At 44.9% G+C, this 22,132-nt stretch overlaps 2 protein-coding genes across 3 annotated transcripts in view; both read right to left on the bottom strand.

Annotated features, from left to right (window-relative positions):
• Window positions 1-2,982, bottom strand: part of ERFE (erythroferrone) — a 29,568-nt gene extending 26,586 nt beyond the window's left edge. Inside the window, exons 1-2 of one of the 2 annotated variants that reach the window (XM_088479285.1) lie at window positions 2,857-2,982; window positions 1,014-1,229 (exon numbers count right to left, since the gene is read on the bottom strand). In XM_088479285.1, the coding sequence (XP_088335411.1) occupies window positions 1,014-1,229; window positions 2,857-2,982 (342 nt within the window). The remainder of the gene's footprint in view (window positions 1-1,013; window positions 1,230-2,856) is intronic. The other variant, XM_088479286.1, reaches the window with a different exon arrangement.
• A 15,762-nt stretch (window positions 2,983-18,744) lies between these two features.
• KLHL30 (kelch like family member 30) overlaps window positions 18,745-22,132 on the bottom strand; it is a 38,009-nt gene continuing 34,621 nt past the window's right edge. Inside the window, exon 8 of the mRNA XM_088479284.1 lies at window positions 18,745-20,343. Within this exon, the coding sequence (XP_088335410.1) occupies window positions 20,086-20,343 (258 nt within the window). The 3' untranslated portion in view covers window positions 18,745-20,085. The remainder of the gene's footprint in view (window positions 20,344-22,132) is intronic.

Genomic DNA, 22,132 nt, shown 5'->3' with positions numbered 1-22,132 from the left:
CGCAGCATTGATTCCAGCTGCGGTAATGCAGGACTGGGCAGGGGAAAGTATCTATTTCCTGAAAAGGTGTCATCGCAAAAATGACAGCTATTCGGAATAGATACTTATAGGGAGGAGGAATGATGAATTCCTCCGGTAATTAGGTAGAACTCCATGCGAGTTGTAAACCTAATTACCTCCATCAATTTTTTTAGTTATGACGAATAGGCCCCCTAGTCCTCACTATCAAGCTAGATACATAGGGCCTGATTCAGCATGGATCGCTATTGCAATAGGGTACGCAGATGGATGATTGTTGCATACTGCATTTGCATCGCAGTGCGCGAGTTAGCATTGCGATAGCTCTGCGTTCACCTACGCAGATACAAAGCCATCACAGAGGGACAGAACATCAGCATTTGGGGGTGGTGACGTGGGAGTGATAGGGCAAACACAGGCGTGCCTGTCCGTTTGAACATCGTTGCATGGACGTGCATAAGTTAGCCACTGCGATGGCATACGTAGCTTGTGTACTCACTGCGTGCAATGAGATTAGCAATTTCTGAGTAAGGTCAGACCTGTTGTAATTGTGCATGAGGAGCCAATTTTACTTGATGTTACCGATGTATACGCAGGATAGCAAGGTATAACGGATGTGAGAAAGTGTTAGTGGGTGTCTCTAAGCTGGCTTTGGGCGTCCCTGTACTGGCTTTGTGATTGCAATCATTAGCATATTTTCGCAACAAACCTGCGTGCATAATTGCAGCTGCGATCGCAATAGCGATTCGTAATGAATCAGGCCCATAAATTTACTTGGGGCAAGTGGGTGTTAAGAATGACTAGGCCCGTACCCACTAGATTCAAAGCGGCAATAATTTAAAAGGCAAAATCTACATCTTTTTGCCTTTTAAAATATTGCTGCTTTAAATCTAGTTGCAAAATAGCACAAATCTTGCAGGCTATTTATCCTGATGTGTGTAAATAAGCAGTATATGACAAAGTATTTAGTACTTAGTTTCTATACATATAGAAACTATACTGTATCTTACTCGCAGGGTTTCTCCTTTCCGTTTGTTCTTTTCTCCCCGGTCAGAGTGTTTGAGAAGCATCAGCCAGGACTGCCTGGGAGCCCATGGGGGGCTCTGTATTCCTGACACTTTCTGTACTGGTTGCTCTAATGTAGAATCAGTCTCCGGAGGAGGTGTCAGCAGCGGGATCCCTAGTGAAGGCAGTACTGTGGCCGTGCGGTCCTATAAAAAGGAAAAAGGTTTCATTACTGCTATAGGTAATACAGCATGCATGTCACACATGTGGCCCAAATATTTTATACGTCCCGACTATGTGGGCTCAAATACAAATATAATGCGGCCCAAACCCCTGCCGCAATCGGATCTCAGCTTTTTTACTGGCTGTGTTTACTGTATTTAAAACTGGGAATGCTGGTCTCTGAAGCTATCAGAGACTAAAGAAGCCTCTGATCGCTTCAGAGGCCAGCGTTCCCAGTGATGCAGTTCACGGGTGATGTAATGACGTCACTCGCGATGAGAGGAGCCTGCGTCTGCTGGATCTAGTTAGAACAAGTCATCGTCAGCGTCTACATGGGAGCGGTACCCAGCTGCCAGCGTGAAGAGAGGTAAGAAAGAGGTAAGTACTGCAGTGGTGCCTGTTTTACACTGGGAGGAGGCACAGCATAAGGGGCATTACTGGGGGCACAACATAAGGGGCACTACTGGGGCACTGCAAAATGGGCACTACATAAGAGGAACTGCATAATGGGCACTACATAAGAGACTACTAGGGGCATTATGGGGGACACTGCTCCTGTGGGCACTACTAGGGGTATTACCAGGGGCACTGCATAATTTCACCCTAAGTGTTGTTTTCACTGTATAACTTCCCTTGTAATGCAAATATTTGACCTATGTTTATTTTGTTGAATTCAGCATTACATTTCATTTCATTTGATATATGAATCATTGCACTGCGTGAAGTGAAACAGTTTTTATAAGCATTCGAAGTTGATAAACATTCAAATTTCAAAATGTGCCCGCAAATTTGGCCACCAGTGTATATATTACACACGTGCAAAGTAAATATATAATCTCACTTTTCCACCTAAAGTGAAATTGATCATTTATTTCATATGACCAGTAAATAATGTTGCTGGATACCAAAGATTACTACATATATAGGGAAAAGTAATATATTCCTTTAATATACAGTCTGTACAACTCCAATGGAAGACCTCACTGTATTAATTACGTTTACTATAGGAAACAGTATTTGTGTTCCAATTTCACGCAATAATATATTAAAGGTGTAAATAAGTAAAGCACAGTGGGTTCTGATTCATTACGGAGCTCTATTGCGATTGTAGCTGTGATTACGCACGCAGTTCTACTGTGAAAATATGCTAATGTCTGCCACCGCTCAGCCAGCATAGAGACGCTCACTACCTCTTTCTCCAATCCATAAGACCTCGGTATCCTGCGTATACATCGGTAACATCGGACCCTCACTCAGAATTACAGCAGGTCTGACCTGACTCAGAAATTGCAACTCTCGTCGAACGCAGTGAGTAGTAGGTAATTCATACATGCCCAGGAACGGTGTTCAAACGGACAGGCATGCCTGCGTTTCTCCAACCGCTCCCCCCCGTCACCCCCCCAAACGCTGACGTCCCGTCACTCACTCTGCGATTACTTTGTATCTGCATACGTGATCGCAGTGCCGACCTGCGCATTGCGGTGTTTACGCATGCGCAGTACGCGGTCAATCTACGTATGCTGTTGCAATTGCGATCCGTGATGACTCAGGCCCAGTATTCATTAGTAAGCACTGCACGTAGACATGTACAAAGTACCTACCTACACCTACCTGAAAGGTAGATCCTCTGTTCTTATGGGTGCAGGCAGGTCCAACGCTGAGTAGAATGAGAAGCACCCCCATACTGATGGTCATTAGCACACAGCGTAGAGGGATCGGATTGCCTTCAGCATCCATAGACCTAAGAAACTCACTGGCTTATGCTTCAAAATACTGATCTATATTATACAGCTCCAGTTCAGGAAGTGATAAAGTAATCTCAGGAATCTAGAGTATAAGAGGTCCAAATGCCACTGAAAATACTCACTGTGAACAGTATCTCTCCAGTGTCTACACCTTATTTTATATAGTGTGATGTGATAGTAATGCAGAGCTATGTGCAACTATCCCAGCTCTCAGAAAGTATATCCCTTACATCAATCTTTTCATGTATGTATGTTTCTCCACACTCTTTAGTGTCTCCCCGCTGATCTCGTCTCCTCTCTGTCTGTATCTTCACCTTATGGCTGTCCACTACTCTCCTCTTATTTTAGATAACAGTCCAGTGTATCCAACGCCCCACACACGCACATTGGGAAGCTCAGAAACTGAGTGCAGTTGTGTGTTTATTCCAAGAATCGGCATTAGAAGAAATTTGAGTCTGTGTGAAGATGCAGTAAGGAGTAATATGTGTCTCACATCCGTTTTGGCTCACATTTGTCTATAACGCTATAAAGGTTCTGTTACTTGCGACCAATGTTCTCTCTAAGTCATGTACTTTTGAAGGGAAATAGTTGAAATAGGACTCCCTTATGCAAAGTTTCACTGGGAATCCGCTATTTAGTATTAATTTCTATGTATTTCTCAGGCTATCTGTCATCCATTTCTGTGTACAAACTGAAGGGCACACAGGCTTTGCTTTGCTCTTATTCCTGTATTGGTTTTGACTTTGGAAAATATGGTTATAGGAGGACGCTAAATGACTTGGGACTCGTTTACCTGTATGCAGGCCAAAATGTGCAGAGTGAGTATATAAAAATGGATGAGCTTCCAAATAAGGAGCCTTAAATGGAAAAAAGTCTGGGTCAGATGTTAAGGCAGGTTTCCACAATGTAAGAAAGCCTGGGGCAGATGGTGAGACAGGCTTCCACAATGTAAGAAAGCTTGGGGAAGATGGTAAGGCAGGCTAGCACAAAGTAAGAAAGCCTGGGGCAGATGGTAAGGCAGGCTTCCACAATGTAAGAAAGCCTGGGGCAGATGGTAAGGCAGGCTTCCACAATGTAAGAAAGCCTGGGGCAGATGGTAAGGCAGGCTTCCACAATGTAAGAAAGCCTGGGGAAGATGGTGAGACAGGCTAGCACAATGTAAGAAAGCCTGGTGCAGATGAAAAGGCAGGCTCGCACAATGTAAGAAAGACTGGGGCAGATGGAAAGGCAGGCTATAACTGCGTAAGAAAGCCTGGGCAGATGGAAAGGCAGGATAGCACAATGTAAGAAAGCGGAGGGTATATGGTAAGGCAGGCTTCCACAATGTAAGAAAGCCTGGGGCAGATGGTAAGGCAGGCTTCCACAATATAAGAAAGCCTGGGGCAGATGGAAGGCAGGCTATAACAGCGTAAGAAAGCCTGGGCAGATGGAAAGGCAGGCTAGCACAATGTAAGAAAGCCTGGGGCAGATGGTAAGGCAGGCTTCCACAATTTAAGAAAGCCGAGGGTAGATGGTAAGGCAGGCTCGCACAATGTAAGAAAGCCTGCTGCAGATGGAAAGGCAGGCTCGCACAATGTAAGAAAGCCTGGTGCAGATGGTAAGGCAGGCTTCCACAATGTATGAAAGCCTGGGGCAGATGGTAAGGCAGGCTTCCACAATTTAAGAAAGCGTGGAGTATTGGAGTAGATGGTGAGACAGGTGGACTTAGGGTTAGGCACCCCCCAGGAGGGTTCGGTTTAGGCTAGGGGTCGGTGGGGTTAGTGTTAGGCACCCACCCGGGGGACAGGTTTAGGCTGCAGGGAAGGGGGGGTTAGGTGTAGGCACTAGGGGGGAGCTTAGGGTTAGGCACCCCTAAGGGAAGGTTAGGGTAGGGAGTAAGGTTAGCGATACTTATCTCAATTAGCGATCAGGATCTTCACCCCTGCCGGGTTTCTGCTGTCCATTACTCCATACGGCCAGTGATATTTCATACTGATTCCGATGAAAAGGGAGCTTGCACAATGTAAGAAAGCCACTCCAACCTTTCTATAAGAATGAATGTCATATTCTTGCAGCTTATGATCCTCTTGGTCTTGGTCCAGGGGTGTGTATGGCAGCAGTGGAGGACACTTTAGTAGGGATACTTAGGGAAAGGCACCTGTGAAGATCTTTTAATTTCAGATGTCAAACACTCAGCCCCCACAACTTGTTAGGAGTTTCTTTATGTTTCTAACTATCTATTTCTGTGTACAGGTGAAGGGGTGAGCAAGCACTGTGGACATGCACAGGTGACATGGTGGGATGCCCCTAATATTATAGAAGAGTTTGAGTGATGTCTGAAAATGCTGTTAGGAGCAGAGATTATACTGCAGGGAGTCGGGTCATGGGTGATACCAAGTAGAGGAGGGTGAGGCCTTGAAGAGACCACAGTAAGAGGGCCCCCAACCTTTGTAAAAATGTTTTAATACCCTATATTAACATTCAATAAAGTTCTATATATTTGTAAAAGAACATTGGTTAATATCTGAGGGGAGGGGGGCATCAGCCATTTTGCAAGGTATGTGATTTTATGTTGGACAACGTCTACATAGTGTGAATACAAACAGCAGTGTTAGGCTCTACCAAACAAAGCTATATAATGTACATATAGTAATGTATAGTAAGCACATAAAATCCTGTGTGACATTACAGACCCCCTTCACTGGTTAACGGTTCTGAAATACAGTAAATTAACTTACAATTTACAAGCTAATTCCCCTCCTCCAAACATGCTCTGTTTCCCCCCACTCTTAAAACACATTTGCTCTTTCTATCACCACATCTCTTTTCTCCCTACACCTCCAAACTCTGTTACCACGTTGTATAAAACCGTCTCACCTCATTCTACCTCCCTCTTTGACCCACTCCAATCCAGTTTTTCGATCTCTCCATTCAACTGAGAATGCCCACACCAAAGTCACCAAAGCGCTCTCTATATTAATCCTCCTCAACCTCATGGCTATATTTGACACCATCAGCTAATCCTCCTCTTATAGATCCTCCACTATATTGCCTTCTGTGGTACACCTCCTACTTGTTCAACCACTCCTTCTTTGTCTCCACACCTGCCTCAATCTCCCCCCTCTTTACTATAGGCATCTCTCAAGACTTTGTACTTCTCCCCTTCTCTTCTGTCTCTACACCTCACCCCTCACCCAAATTTACAGCTATTTTCCCATAAAAGACCATCTATGGCCCAGCCATGTGTTGAGATCAATAGGCAGAGTCCATAGGGACTTTTGGTCCTATGCCCCTTTTCCCCAACGGCCAGATGGAGTAAAGTTTGTAGCGTTTGATATATCTATATTTGTATTTTATCGTTGAATATTTTTCTTGTTTTATACCTACAGAATAGTGCAGTGGTGTGTGTATGTGTATAGTACAGGGGATAGCAGGGTGCACACACTGGCCTCAATCCTATTAGGTGTGAGTAGGGTCCTGCAAGCCCTTCTAATGGTAAAATCACATTACATGATGGTCTCTGTAGTCCTAGTGTGAGGTTCAGTGCACTGTAGTGATAAGCTCCTAAGCCTACTCCAAACTGTAACTCCTGGCATAATGTGGGTAACCGGCCGCCTCTCCTGCGGAGAGTGAGACGTGGACCTTGCAAGAGAGAGGGCAGTAATGCATTATTGGGAGTAAGGGGGCCAGGAGCCAGTGGCGTCACAAGGGGGGTACGGGCTGAGGGGTGACACCAAGGTGCTGGCTTCCCCTCAGTGACAGGAGCCGGGTGCTGCACTGTAGCATTAAGTGCAGCACTCATCTCCTGTCACAGTGAGGGAGACGGCACTCAGCACCTTCGGCATCCCCCACCACCCCAGTGATGATACCCACGGCACGGGCCAGAGTTCGGGCCGCAAGGTCACGCCCCTGTTATCGAGGCCATGCCCCCTTCCGCGAGACAACGCCCTCTTATTGGTGGTGCTGCGCGCATGGCATCCCTCCCCGCACCGGGTGTCACAGCGGGGAGGGACGCCACTGACAGTAACGCCTTGCACCTAGTTCAACCATCTTAGTTTAGGAGAGCAATACTGTGTACTCCTGGCACTCGTAAGGAGTGTGTGAGTGGCACTGCCACAAGGGCACCAGATTGCAGTAAGGGGAGAGGGAAATCATATGGTGTGTGTTTGGAGTGATCTGTCATGCTGTAAAACCCCTGCACCCAGAACTAGCCATTTACTCCTGGAACATATACTGTATGCATAAGTCTAGCCTGGAGGTGTTGGTGTATAGCTGGAAATTTGCTAATTCATTTCTATTAAAGCCATTATGCTTATTGTGCTGGAGGACTGGAGTGTAAATAAAGTTTCCCATCTTGGTATCGGGTGGTCTACAACATTTATGTGACTTCCACTGCATCTGTGTTGCCCACATCTGTCCACTCCACCTGTTTCTTTTGTGCCAAATACCAGAGTACATGGGGACTTCCTAACAGTTCCCCAGATGGGGTTCATAGATGTACAACTGTGTATAATGCAGTCTCTAAGGGGTCAATTAATTATCCCTAATAATATCATTATTAGAATTTTCACCTTCTTTTGTAGAAATTAAGTCAATTTGGGGCCATTAATTATAAAGGTAGCGTAAGACAGGAGATATTATGGATATCTCCTGCTTACCTTTCAGTCCTGATCTGGCCTGGCGTCCCCATACGAAATTCATCAAGCTCCGAAAATACAAAATTTTCGTAGCTTGACAGCAGGAATCTATGCCATCTTCAGATGGTGCTGATTCCAGGCCCCCCTGTTCTTTCCTATGGGGAGGGTGCCCGGGGTTGCGAAAAGAAATCCTTTCGGATCCATTCACCCCGTTTGGCTCCCTCTGCTGGTCCAAGGGAGTTTCATGCACATTAACCCCAATTCACACATGTGCTCTAACAATGCCGAGTCAGACTCAACAGTGCTAAGTTTCACTGCTACAAAAGTAGCAGTGATGGGGTTCACGGGCTTAGCTGTCTCAGTGCTGGAGCAATGTTGAATTTATTGGTATGTGTATACTATTTGTAGTGGAACACAGGTTATTAATAGTAGACAAAAGCAAAATCCAGATACATCAGACAGCTCAGGACTTAACCAAGAGTTTGGTTTATTGTAGTGCAGCAGGATGTTTGTACAGCCATCAGGGTTGTCTTAACAGCAGTGTGGGTCCTGGGCAAACCAGTGCACTGGGGCCCCTACCCACCGATTCATGGGCAAAAAAATGTAAGTGATCAATAAAATTAAACCCTCCTGCATGCCCATCAGACCTCCCACACATGCAGAGAGACTCTGACTGGTCTGAAGCCGGTGGATGAAGTGAAACTGGGACTGAGGTGAGTACTCGTCACGGGGGGGGGGATGGGGAGGGGGAGGTTAGATCAGAATACAGTGCACCGGCGGCCGGCTTATAAAAATATCACAAATTTACCAACTGGCCGCAGCTGCGGGATGGGGGTGGGGTTGGCGGGCCCCTACAAGCTTTGGGCCCTTGGGCATCTGCACAACAACCCCAATGGAAGAGATGGCCCTGACAGCCAAACAGTTACATACACACAGTATCCTCAGTGGAGCAGAGCATACAGAGGACCAGCCAGTCATGTATGAGGGTAGCGATGCGGCAATACAGCATGTATTGCAGAGTCACCGAAGCTAAGTGAAACACATCCATATGCCACTGTGACGCTCTTACACAGTAACAAGAGTGCGCTGTACGAGCATGCGCAAAAGACTAAACCGTGCTCATCTTGGTAAAATAGAATGCTTCACATATGGAGCATTCATGTAGACACTGCAGTAGCGCAGTCCATATTTCAACAGGATTGCTCCAGTGTTTTAGTATCCACTGCTGCTACTCGCGACGAGTTGGATATAAATTAGTGGCAGTGCTTAATGAATAGGACTCTGTGTCAGTGTTTCCCAACTTCAGTCCCCAGGGACCCCTAACATTGCATGTTTTACACATCTTTTTAGTAATACAAGCAAAATAATTAGCTCCACCTGTGGATCTTGGATCTTTTAAAATGTCAGCCAGTAATGGATACACCTGGGCAGTGGCGTAGCTGGTGGGGTTGGGTGGGGCACGTGCCCTAGGTGCCGTGGCAGGCTCAACAGAGGGTGGCGCTGCCAGCCAGGGCATCATGCCCGCCACCATTGTGCCTCATCCAACCGCCTGCCACCACTGCGCCGCTGAGCAAGGCTCGTGGTGCCCGGCGGCGTTACTGCAGTAGCAGCAGCTCCTATTTTGTTAGGGCTGCTGTCAGGAGCATGACCGGGACGCCAGTGTCACGCTCGCTGAGCTTCAGCCTCCTGCCTGGCCTCACCGTCCCAGCTGGCTCCCGGCTAAAGGTGGTGGTGGGGGTGATGGTGTGGCTGAGAGATGCAGGGGGAAAATGAGGGTGATGGTGTGTTAAGAGATGCAGGGGGCAGGAAGTTACACAGAGGGCACAAGTCTGGTTAAACCGCTATTGAATGATGATGGCCTTGTTAACATTCCCACACAAACGGGCATCTTGCAGACGATGTGACCTTCATGAATAGTGAATACCGACGGAAGACGCCGTCTTCCCAAGGAGGATACATTTCTTCAGAGGTTCCACATTGTAAGAAACCATCATGTAGGTAAGGTGCATATTGAATGGAGAGGAATGTTCCCAGAGTGACGGGTGGCGTGTCATACTGGCATGCCACATTTTCAGTGGTCATGCCCATTTTTTAGTGTGTAAGTGTGGGGGGGGCTCTGTTCTTCATTTTGCCCTGGGCGCCGAAGACCCTAGTTACGCCTCTGCACCTGGGCACCAACTAGGATATCTGTAAAACATGCACTGTTAGGGGTCCTTGAGGACTTGAGTAGGGAAATACTACTAAGTGCTTAAGTGAAGGGCAGGATGTTAGAACCAGACCCTATGGCAGAGGTTTTTGCGACGAGACCCTTGTGGTAGGGTCTCGTGGCCTCAAGCCCCAGAGAGCTTCTGGCTCTATTAGAGCCGGAAGCTCTCCCACTGACATCACTGGTGATGTCAGTGGGGCCATCCACAAACGGCAGGCGTTCGCTTGGGAACGCTTCCGTTTGTGAAGCCACCCCCCGGCCACGCCTACAAAACGGGGTGAGCTGTCGATCAACATCGACAGCCGCCCCTTTTGTAGTGAGTCCCAGAGCGAGTGCTTTTTGCGCTTGCTCCGCGGCTTGCACGTGCGCACTGGGCCACCATTGACCCGCTTGCAAGCGGGTCTGAATCAGGCCCTCTGTCCTCAAGGCACCCTAACAGTCCAGGATTTAAGGATATCCATGATTGAGCAGGTGGCTTAATTAAGTCATTGATTACATTGATTTAACCACCTTTGCTCATCCGTGGATATCTCTAAAACCCGAACTGTTGGGGTGCCCTCTGCAATGCAATATGTCTTGGTTTATAACAGGCTTCTATTTAAAAAAGTATTTATAATGGTTTTAATACACAGGGCCATAACCTTTAACCCAGGGTCTCCCAAACTCGGTCCTTAAGGTGATCTAGCAGTCCAGGTTTTAAGGATATCCATGCTTAAGCATAGGTGACTTAAGTAATGCCTAAGTCATTTTGATTTAACCATCTGTGCTCAACCATGGATATCCTTAAAAACTGTTAGGGTGCCTTAACCACTTACCTGACAAATTTTTTTATGATTGAATCATGACAAGAACTTATATTCATAACTTATCCCACACAATTTTATTTAAAAAAACCCCAACAATAATAATATATATTTTTTTAACACATGACATAACATTGTTTTTTTTTATTATCGGTCATCGACACATCAGACCATGGCCGTAACTAGAGTAGTGCGACCTGTGCTATGGCACAGGGCACTGCAGGGCAGGGGGCGCCATTCGGGCCTGTCAATTTTCTGTTTATCATCATTCTCACTTGTAGTTTCCTCTTATTTTATCCCCAGCATCTCTTGGCTGCTCCTATCTCCTCTCTGGCCTTTCCCCATGAGGGGGGGCGCCAATGCCTTTTCTGGCACAGGGCACCAAAAAGTCTAGTTACAGCTCTGTATCAGACCATCAATGTTTGGTACATTGTGACCATTGCGACTTTGATTTCCACAGCGGCTTGTCGAAGCTGGATAATTGGCTGAGACAAGATCAGTTTAAAATTGGATCGCAGCGACGCCATCTTGCGACTGGCCGCAAGACGCCATCTTGGAAATGAGATCGCATTTTGTGAATGGCCGCCCAAGCGCCATTTTAGATAAACTCACACTTTAGTACATGTGGCGATATTACTATTAGCATCATGCGATTGCATCTTTCACCATTTCTCATACACACATTAATACGCACAATTGCGCAGTTGACTAGTCGCATATTAGCAAATGCATAAGATCCTGTATGAAAACGCTGAATATTAGCTTCATGCACACGCATCTGCCCCAAGTTAACTAGCGTCTTCACATCAAACCCCACATACTCACACATTACATATTCACATACAAGGTTCCATAAGCTTAAAGGTATAAGATTCAAGTATGCACATTTATTATAATTGTTAGGACATAAAGATTATTTCGTAACTAAGGTTTTATACGTGATAAGTAAGCCATGTTTGGTATTGTACTGATGCGTACTCTCTCAACAGTATTCCGGTAATATCGATGGAGAGATCGCAACATGCATTCTCAACTTATGGACCGCAGAGACTTCAAGCAACAAAATGTACATTATATGACCAACTGTTAGGATTTGCATGAGGCGGGAAACCAGAGACCACCTGTTGTTAGAGGCTGGACTGTGTCTATTTGAACCAGCCTGTTAAATGCCTTGTAACATATGCCCTCTCCTTTAGGACCAATGGTATTAGCAACAAACTTCTCTATTGTGTTGTTTATTTCTGGGGGGTATAAATATGTGTGCTCTGACCCTGGGTTCCTGGTCTTCGTGCTGAATGCTAATTGACAAGGGTTTTCTTGCTGATGCTTACATCTGGTCCAGAGCGCTGCGTATGTATAACTGTACTTGGGTCTGTATAATTCCTTTGCACAAATTGTACTTATAACTAGCGTGTAACTGACTGTACTTTTACTTGAATAATACTTTGTGCTTTGGAACCACAGGTTCTAGGTCTGGAGTCTTTATTTACTGTATAACTGCGTATGCAAAATAGCGTCATCCTTAAAGGTTTATAGGCAGGATATCAGAAGGTATAGGCAGGGGTGTATAGAGGTTCAAAGGCAGTATCGTTAGTTGGGGGCTCGTAGTGAAGTCACTTACCCACTCACACGTCACATACGGTTATCGATATCTCACCAAAGGGTGGAGTGGCCACATGCAGGGTTTACCTGCAACCATTTGGTGCTGAGAGATCGCTACCCATTTTCGTGTGAGCCAGGGACGTTGACTAGAATCCAGGGACAACAGAGGAAAAAGTTTGTTTTCCTTTGTTGATAGAACCTAACATTTAAAGGGGTGCCGCAGTATTGAACACGTGGCTGAGTCACAGTTTTGCGCACAGTAAAGACGCAGTTTTGTGTACGCAGCTAAAGGTTGTCATACGGTTGTGTGGTAGTCGCATTATTGTGTATGCCACTGGTCGTACAATAGCGTATACGTACTTCCGATTGTGCTGCCACATGTTTAAACAAAGCCATTGAGTTTACATTATCAATTGTTGCCAATAATTGGGTTAACGTGTAGTTTTCTGCGCAGGAAGAGAGTGTGTGATTGTGAGTATTTGTTTAGGGTGTAACACGGGACCTAAAGGTTAAGGGTATTGTATGACCCTTAAGTACTAGGCGCAGGAATTGGCCTAGTAGCTCGGTAAGTAGCTTACCATTCTATACACATCAGCAGGTGTACATGTTGTCTTTTTTGTAGGGACCGGCTCTCAGTGTGATTTCAGTGTTCAATAATTGGGTTGGTTTATTTGAGCATTGTAGTTGAGCCACACTAGGAAACTTGTGATTATGAGCTGAGAGATAAAAGGTGAGCGGGGGCATCTAGAAATTTCTTCCGTAGGTGAGCGGGGGCATCTAGAAATTTCTTCCGTAGGTGAGCGGGGGCATCTAGAAATTTCTTCCGTAGGTGAGCGGGGGCATCTAGAAATTTCTTCCGTAGGTGAGCGGGGGCACCTGGAAATTTCGTCCGTAGGTAAGTGAAAGTATCTAGACTGTCTTTCACCAATTTAAATCTTTATTGAAAAACTTAGAGTTCTCCTAGGATGAGGGCCAAGCAAACGGTAGAGATGTTAAATGATTTCCTGCTGTTGGAAGCGCCACTTGGGTCGGTGCGGCATATTATGCATATTAGGTACGGTGCCAATGCAACCAGGTATTGTGATTTATGGTTTAATATGACGAGGAAGAGTGTTAAACCGTTTCCTAAAATTGGTAGTTTTGATAAAGATGTATTGAATAATGTCAGAGACCACATCAGTCTGATGCGCTTTCAAGGTAAAAAGGTAAAATATTATGAATATGGGTGGTAGAACTGCGCTCTCGTTGACCAGGGGGTGGTGTGTTGTGGTTTCGGGGTGCTGCACCTTTGTGTGGGAGTACCTTTCCCGCACTGAAAACGTATGGGGGTAGGGGGGGTAAGGTGCGCTCTTCTGGCTAGTACTGGTGATGACTTGTGTGTGTTTGTGAGTGGTGTTAATTAGAATGTTTCTTCTGGTGGTGGTGATGTTTTGGGAGTGAGGAGGGTGTGATTGGGTATGGAGTGTAGTTTGGAGTAATGTGAAAAGGGGAATGGAATAGGATCAAAATGAGGCCAGCGAGACACAGTAATTTTGGGCACACCTTACCCCCCCTACCCCCAAAATATTATGAATGTTTAAAGTTGTGGCAGCATGAAGGGGATGCGTGGCTTAAAAATGCACAAGCGACGCAAACTAGCGTTGTGAGCGCATTGCCGGAGAATGCATCCGCGACGCTAAATTGCAATATGAGCGAGCCGCAAAATGGCGCGCATGTGCGGCAAGGTAGCATTGTAGAAGGTATTGCCAGCAGTTCACGCACACCACCTCCACCTTATGTGGATGGAGGTGCAAGTACAGTTATCAAAAATACCCATAAAAATGTAACAAGCAATTTGTACCCTCTCTTAAGCAACCATAAAGAAAATGTTCATGATGATGAGCCTATTGTAATGTCTGCCATTTCCCATGCTGTACAGATGATAGATGCTGCACCACAACAATCACGAGTGGTGCCATCATCTCCATCAGTAACAGTAAGGGAAGTGCTAGCCCCCTCTGCACCAGTAGAGGAAGTTGTTAATATCATACGTAGCAGCAGCAGACTAAACCCCCAGCCAGGTAGCAAGGTCAAAGGTAGCAGCGCTGCCGGTCTGCATCCCATTCGGACTATAACCGTTCCGAATGGAAATGCAGATGCGAACGGAGTAGTGCCCACGAGGGAAGTGGTAATACATTGTCCTTGGACAAGAGCAGAACTAAATTCCATCATAAAAGATTTCCCCGATCCCAAAAAGGAACTAGCCAAATGTCAAAGATTTATGAGGAATTTTGGTAGTTCTCATGAGCCAACTAATAAAGATTGGCGTGTGGTGTTAAGGGCCTGTCTACCACACAATACCGATGTGACAAAATTTATCACGGATTGTGTATTGGATGGTGACGTTCCCTTAACAGACAAAGTAAACCAAGATATTATTTCCTGCATCATAACTCAATTGGGTATATATTTTCCAGTAGTAGTTAACTGGAACAAAATTTTCACCATAAAGCAAAATGAGAGTGAATCTGCAGAAGATTATTGCGACCGGGCTCTTCAGACTATTACCCAGTACACTGGGTTAGAAGATATTAAAGATAGCACTCACCACAGGGGAATGATAGTCACCATACTCATGGATGGCCTTAAAGAGGACTTAAAGACCCGGGTTCAGACCTCACAGCCTGGCTGGAGGGGAGTCACAATAGACACACTCATAGAATCTGCCATAGAACATGATAAAAACATCTCACAGAAGAGAGAGACCCAGAGCAAAAAACTAATGGCTGTCAGTATCCAAGCTCTGGAAGGAATGACTGTAACATCACAGACAGTAGACACACCTGCACCTATACACACACTTGCACCTGAACAGTTACACGTCCTCACCAATCCCATACCACAGCAAACACATCCTTACCCCACATATCATACACAACCACAAGTCCCATGCTACCTACAAACTTCATACCTCCCACCATACCCTTATCCTCCATATTCCTACCCATACCCACCATATTTTCCTCTTGCTCAACTCCCACAACAATCCTTTCATCCACCCCGTTCAAAAAGATGTTTTAACTGTCACCAAGTGTGACACATAAGTAAGTACTGCAAAGTGAAGAACACCACACATGAACACGGGTTTCCCATGGGTTCATAGGCAACCCCACTATCTTCTCCCAGGCCTTATATGACTGTTTACAATCTTTTCAACCTGCCACTGGATCTGTTCTAATGTAAAATGTGGACAATTTATTGTTGTATTTAGGTCATGTTTAAATTATATTAAACTGTTGTGCTTTATCTCTCAAACACAGGACACAAGGTTGCTAAGGATAAACGGCAGCCATGCCAGGCTAAGGTCACATACTCGGAAGACTATCCAACTCAGGGGCCCAGGCATTATTTAGAGCAGTAGCTATTAATAACAAGATTTAATTGCAGGAACCTGTATGCAGATACTATATCCCTAGAATTATTCAAAGTGATAGGGGGACTAATTTTACAGGTGACGATTCCCAGAACATGTGTAAGGTGATGGGTAATAAAACCAAGATCATTCCAGACTGTCATTTCTTTTATCTGTCCCCCCTTTGAGATACGAAGATGAATAAGAATAACAGAAATTGAAAGTGTTAACTAACATGTCTAATGCAAACTGTCATGAAGTCAAACCTGGGGAATTTGTTATGATCCAAATTTTTTTAGCTCAGGTCGTTTGACTGATCGGTGGAAAGGTCCGTATCTGACGATTGTTGACAAAGTACCACATCCTCAAAGGGTGGCTGGGGAAGATACGAGGGTCCATTCCACTCACTATAGGGAGATTAACCAACCGGTGGAGATACAAGGCGGAGACGAGGCCGATAACTTGAACCTGTCAATTGCGAGCTTGTGCCGGAAGGATTAAAAAGGTGATGGTGAGATACCTGAGCTAAAGAAATGTGTAGATCAGTGCTTCCAGCAATGGAGTGGTCTGCTGTGGTCATCCTAGTTCTTTCTTCCAGAGTTTCTGTCGTGATGATCTGTTTGGGGATACCCAGTTTCTGTGATGGAGGACCGATAGAGGAGATGGGAGCTGATGGCAGCGCTGATGGAGTGGAGTCAGGAGGAGTGCTACGCCAATCAGGGGAGTGTCTGACCAATCTTAGTACTGTTATTGTTAAGAGAGCTGTTATTCCAGATACTCGGGGACGGTGTGAAAGTTTGTTGTCTGAAGATTCCTGTATTTGTGAGCTTTGTGGGTCCCTAGTTGATGAGAATTGTATCCAACGGTGCCAGCCTAAATATAACCCGTACTGGGGTGGGTATCCTTTAGAGGATTATCATAGCATGGTAGGCAAAGTGTTAAATCAAACTGATTGCTGGGTGTGTTCACATGTGCCATAGGGGACAGCATAATGTAGGGTTGGTGCCATTTCCGCTGAATATCACGGAAATTTTAGAATTACAGAAAAGGAAGACATTGGATGGAAAATTCCTTTCATCCAAACCACCTCATTTCAAACTCTATCAATTCCAAGTAGATAGATCACTTTTGTGTTTAAACATAACCAACCCTAATAAACCCGGGAGTTGGGAAGTGACAGGGAATAATCAGACGATGACCTTCTCACAAAGAGCTGATAATGAGTCCATAAACCATGATCTGTTACGCTCAATTAAAGCTAGTGGGAGACATTTTAGGTACCGGTATACATTAAGTTCCACCAAAGAAATTATTGGTAAGGTGCCAGATGGTTATTGTGCTAAAATAATACAGCCAGAGACTTGCATGTACCAGATGGAAGACCCAGAAATAGGATTGTTTGCAAGGGAAATGTGCTTAATGATAATGATGCAAACCATTCCTTATGTTCTCCCTGATAATGTATATTTTATATGTGGAAGAAAAGCGTATAAGTGGCTCTCCCCGAGTTCCGAAGGTTTGTGTTACCTGGGAAGAGTAGTCCCAGAAGTTATGACCCTCACACATGTTGAAATGCTTGGTATACATAAAAACACACCGTCACCATATCTTCACACACAATATGAACACAGAAGCAAACGAAATATGATACCTGGTGACGTGCACAAAGCCACTCAGATAATTAGTGAGACAACTGGCTTTCAAGTTTTAGTCGCATTGGATCCCACCAGGATCGCTCGGGGTACATTAAATTTTAGATATATTCAGGAACTTGCTAAATTAATAGATAATATCACCGAGATGTACGATGACACATTCAGGTATACAGGGAGAGAATTGCAAGCATACAAGAAAGAACTGGTGCAACACAGGCTAGTGTTAAACTATTTAACTGCTGTTACTGGAGGGTATTGTGTAACGTTGGCCACCCAATTTGGAGTAAAATGTTGCACCTATGTCACCAATGATACCAGCGACCCTAAGGAAGTGATAGACCGGAAGATGGATGAAATTCTGCAGCTAAAATGGGAATTTTGTAAGAACCATAATGCTTCAGTGGCTGAAGTAGGGGAGAAGATAGAAGGATGGGTATCATGGCTGAACCCAGTGAAATGGTTCTCAGGTCTAGGGGAATGGGTCCAGGAAGTGATCGCCAGCATCGGCAAATTCTTAATCCTTATACTGATTGTCATCATAATAATTGGCATATGTGTCCGGTGTGTTCCTATTGTGTTGAAGTGTGGAAAATGTAAAAATAGAGTAAAACAAAAGAACGAAATCAAGATGATGGTCAGTATGAATACCGAGGTAAATACAGAACTGCATTACAACCCTGAACTAGGAAACACCATCATTTAATGTATTATATTTAGACCTGCATAGAATGTATTATTGAAATGCTATTTTTAAAACACCTCAGATAATGTAAAGTCTCAAATTTCCCCTTCAAGACTGCCTTTATAGGACTGGTGTATCCCCACACCTTTAACATGATCTTCCAAGATCTGCGGTGTGCGTATAATAGTAGTTTTATGTCCCCACTCAGAGACACATTATTGATGGATTAAGAACCACCTTGTGCCATCCCATAATAACACTAAATAGTATATAAATGTAAGCCTAAATTATATTTTAAAATCAGATTGTGATAGCATGTTGTTCGCTATCAAAGGGTGGACTGTTGAAGCTGGATAATTGGCTGAGACAAGATCAGTTTAAAATTGGATCGCAGCGACGTCATCTTGGAAATGAGATCGCAAGACGCCATTTTGTGAATGGCCGCCCAAGCACCATTTTAGATAAACTCACACTTTAGTACATGTGGCGATATTACTATTAGCATCATGCGATTGCATCTTTCACCATTTCTCATACACACATTAATACGCACAATTGCGCAGTTGACTAGTCGCATATTAGCAAATGCATAAGATCCTGTATGAAAACGCTGAATATTAGCTTCATGCACATGCATTTGCCCCAAGTTAACTAGCGTCTTTACATCAAACCCCACATACTCACAAATTACATATTCACATACAAGGTTCCATAAGCTTTAAGGTATAAGATTCAAGTATACACATTTATTATAATTGCTAGGAAATAAATATTATTTCGTAACTAAGGTTTTATACGTGATAAGTAAGCCATGTTTGGTATTGTACTGATGCGTACTCTCTCAACAGTATTCCGGTAATATCGATGGAGAGATCGCAACATGCATTCTCAACTTATGGACCGCAGAGACGTCAAGCAACAAAATGTACATTATATGACCAACTGTTAGGATTTGCATGAGGCGGGAAACCAGAGACCACCAGTTGTTAGAGGCTGGACTGTTGTCTATTTGAACCAACCTGTTAAATGCCTTGTAACATATGCCCTCTCCTTTAGGACCAATGGTATTAGCAACAAACTTCTCTATTGTGTTGTTTATTTCTGGGGGATATAAATATGTGTGTTCTGACCCTGGGTTTCTAGTCTTCGTGCTGAATTCTCATTGACGAGGGGTTTCTTGCTGATGCTTACATCTGGTCCAGGGTGCTGCGTATGTATAACTGTACTTGGGTCTGTATAATTCCTTTGTGCTAAATTGTACTTATAACTAGCGTGTAACTGACTGTACTTTTACTTGAATAATACTTTGTGCTTTGGAACCACAGGTTCTAGGTCTGGAGTCTTTATTTACTGAATAACTGCGTACGCAAAATAGCGTCATCCTTAAAGGTTTATAGGCAGGATATCAGAAGGTATAGGCAGGGGTATATAGAGGTTCAAAGGCAGTATCGTTAGGCTGCACCTCTCAGCAGCCACACACTAGCAGGCTGGGTGGGGGGAGGCTAGTAGGGGTGGGGGGGAGGCTTTGGGTTAATTTACATTTTCCTTGGTGGCTGCTGCTCTCTGCAGCTGCCGGGTGGGGGGTCTAGCTATGCTGACCAATTAGCAGTGATCGGCAGAGGGATACAGAGGGACGATGCAAGGCAAGTGGTTCAGTACAGAGTTTGGGAAACCCTACTTTAACCTTAAGGACGATTACTTAGTAAAGTTAAAAGATAATTGCAAAATTCTTTAAGCTCCGCAATACATTGGTTTCTCTCACTTATAAAGGGCAGGGTTATGTGAAGGTTAACATTGTATTTTGTTTTAGGTACAAAACATTGGCGTTGCATAACCATACATAATTCAGTATTCTACATACAGTACTAAAAGTTACAAAATATAAAAACATAGCAATTTAACATTATGGATTAGTCTTAAGCAAACAACAATGGAATTGACCCACCTTTACTCACCGTATGATGCCAGGTTTGTGAAATACATTACAAAATCAGTATGTTTACAAGTGAACGGGTGTGATTAACACTTTCCGTGCCAAAATGAGAGCATGAACCTAGAGGTTCCACAGTCCATTATAAAGCCTTTGCGTAAGCCATTTAGTACATATCCTGCTTTTGTCATTATTTGGGACATGACATTGTCAGACCTCCATCTGAGACTGTCCTTGGAATATTATTGTCCAGCGTGAGGTGTCCATGAAGATGGCGGATGTGCAGTGATACATCCAGCGACTTGGAAGAGCCCCCTCCCGAGTCCAAACATCTGCATGGCTGTCATAAGACTCCATCACCACACTGTATTCACGTGCCATGCCCTGCCAGTGACCGCCCGTCACATAGATCTGAGACCCAACAGAGGTCATCCCTCCATTCTCATGAAGCGTGTGCAGGAGCTGAACCTAAAGATGAAATGAGGAGAGTTAAAAGCTCCAAACTAAACAGGGAGTGGCACCATCTACCGTATATGATATATTTCATCACATTACATATGGACATAGAGAGCATCCAGCAATCACTCCAGTTTTAGCAGAGAAATTGATGCAGAGTTTAATGTTCTCCCATTTGCGGAGCATATACTGTATGAATTAGTACATGATCAGAACATGGCCATGTAAAAGTACAGGAGATGATGAATCATACACATGTCAATCACATATACACTTACTACAGAAGAGGCGCAACTGGGTTGTAATGAGGTGTTCTCATGGGGACAAAGGGCCTGATTCAGAGCCGGACGCAATTAGCGCTCGCTCATCCTGAAAATAGGGGTGGCTATTCAAATGAACCGTTCGCTGTTTGCGGTCTGTTCACGCCGCTAGGTCTGAACGAGCGAACAAAACTTGCGGTCGTTTTTTGGGAAACTACGCCCCCTGGCCGCTCGCATCCTACGTCATGTCCGCTATTTATTAGATTAATCGAGTACATCGAACAGGGTATGAGCTGCTCGCTATTCTTGTGGTTGGTTTTTGCTACCACAATTTTGCGAGCAGTTCTGGCTATAAAATAACCCAGTGACGTGGTCACTGACGCTGCTGTTTTAATTATGAACACCCATAAAACGCCCGTTTTGACCTTTAAGCACGCCTGCGTTCTGATCTCCACTCCCCGTTTTCAAGCACCTTCCCCTGTTACCACCCACATACGCCTCATCCTGTCACTCAAATGATCAGGCATTCGCTATTTTGCGAGCACATGAATTTCGACCGCACTGACTGGTTCGCGCATGCGTATAACGATCCGTACGCATGCGCAGTTGGCCAAACATCGCTCGGAGTGAACGAGCTGCCACTTACGAGTGGCTCTGAATCAGGCCCAAAGTTCAGTGAGGGTGTGTTTATGCAAATGCAGGCTATGCAGAGGTGTTTAGAGTCCTTGATGTGATAAATGTTAAACATACCGAAAGTGCAATAGTCTGCCTCACTAATATACCATAGCAGTAGCAGCGGAGACGTATATTATTGTGTACTACACTCAGTGGCGTAAGTTCACCCCAGATGCCCGGAGGCAAGTTATAATTTGATGCCCCTTCCCATCGCCCCCCCCTAAAAAAAGGGAAAATAAATATGGTGCATAATGCATATCTATCTATCCATGCGCACAAAACACCACTAATATAGAATTTTGAGTCTGAGACTAATCAGTTAAGAAGAGCTTAGTCTAATTAATCTGATCTGTTCTTATGAGCCAGTTGTTTGTTGACCTGGGAGGTGATTCAAGGTCTGACGCTATTGCTATCGCAGCTGTTACCATGGTAGCAGCTGCGATAGCACTAGTATGGTAATGCAGCAGGAGCCATCCTGCATGTATTACTGTTCCGAGCTGCACCCATGGACGCAGCATCGGAACATCAGCGTGATCCTCTGCCGGCTTCAGTGACCATTGGGTCACTCAAGCCGGCAAATGCAGTTGCTCAAAAGAGGCCAGAAAATCTCTGTCAGCCAATGGAGATCCTGGCCTCTTCCCTCATTCCTAATGGGACGACATGCCTACGTTGTGTGAAACGGGGGCCATCGCCACCGCCTCCCCACCCACAAGCAGACTGTCAATCACTCAGTCTGCTGCTGATCTGCATGCAATCACCCAGGACCCGTACTGCACATGTGCAGCGCCGGCGCAACATGGCACAATCGAAGATGTCCACTAACCATCGGGTTAGCGCCAAACTTGCCAACTCTCCCTCATTGTCAG

This window comes from Taudactylus pleione, unplaced genomic scaffold (genome assembly GCF_031769625.1).
Source record: "Taudactylus pleione unplaced genomic scaffold, aTauple2 ptg000229l, whole genome shotgun sequence".
NCBI classification, from domain to species: Eukaryota; Metazoa; Chordata; class Amphibia; order Anura; family Myobatrachidae; genus Taudactylus; species Taudactylus pleione.
This window is presented reverse-complemented; position numbering and strand designations above follow the sequence as displayed.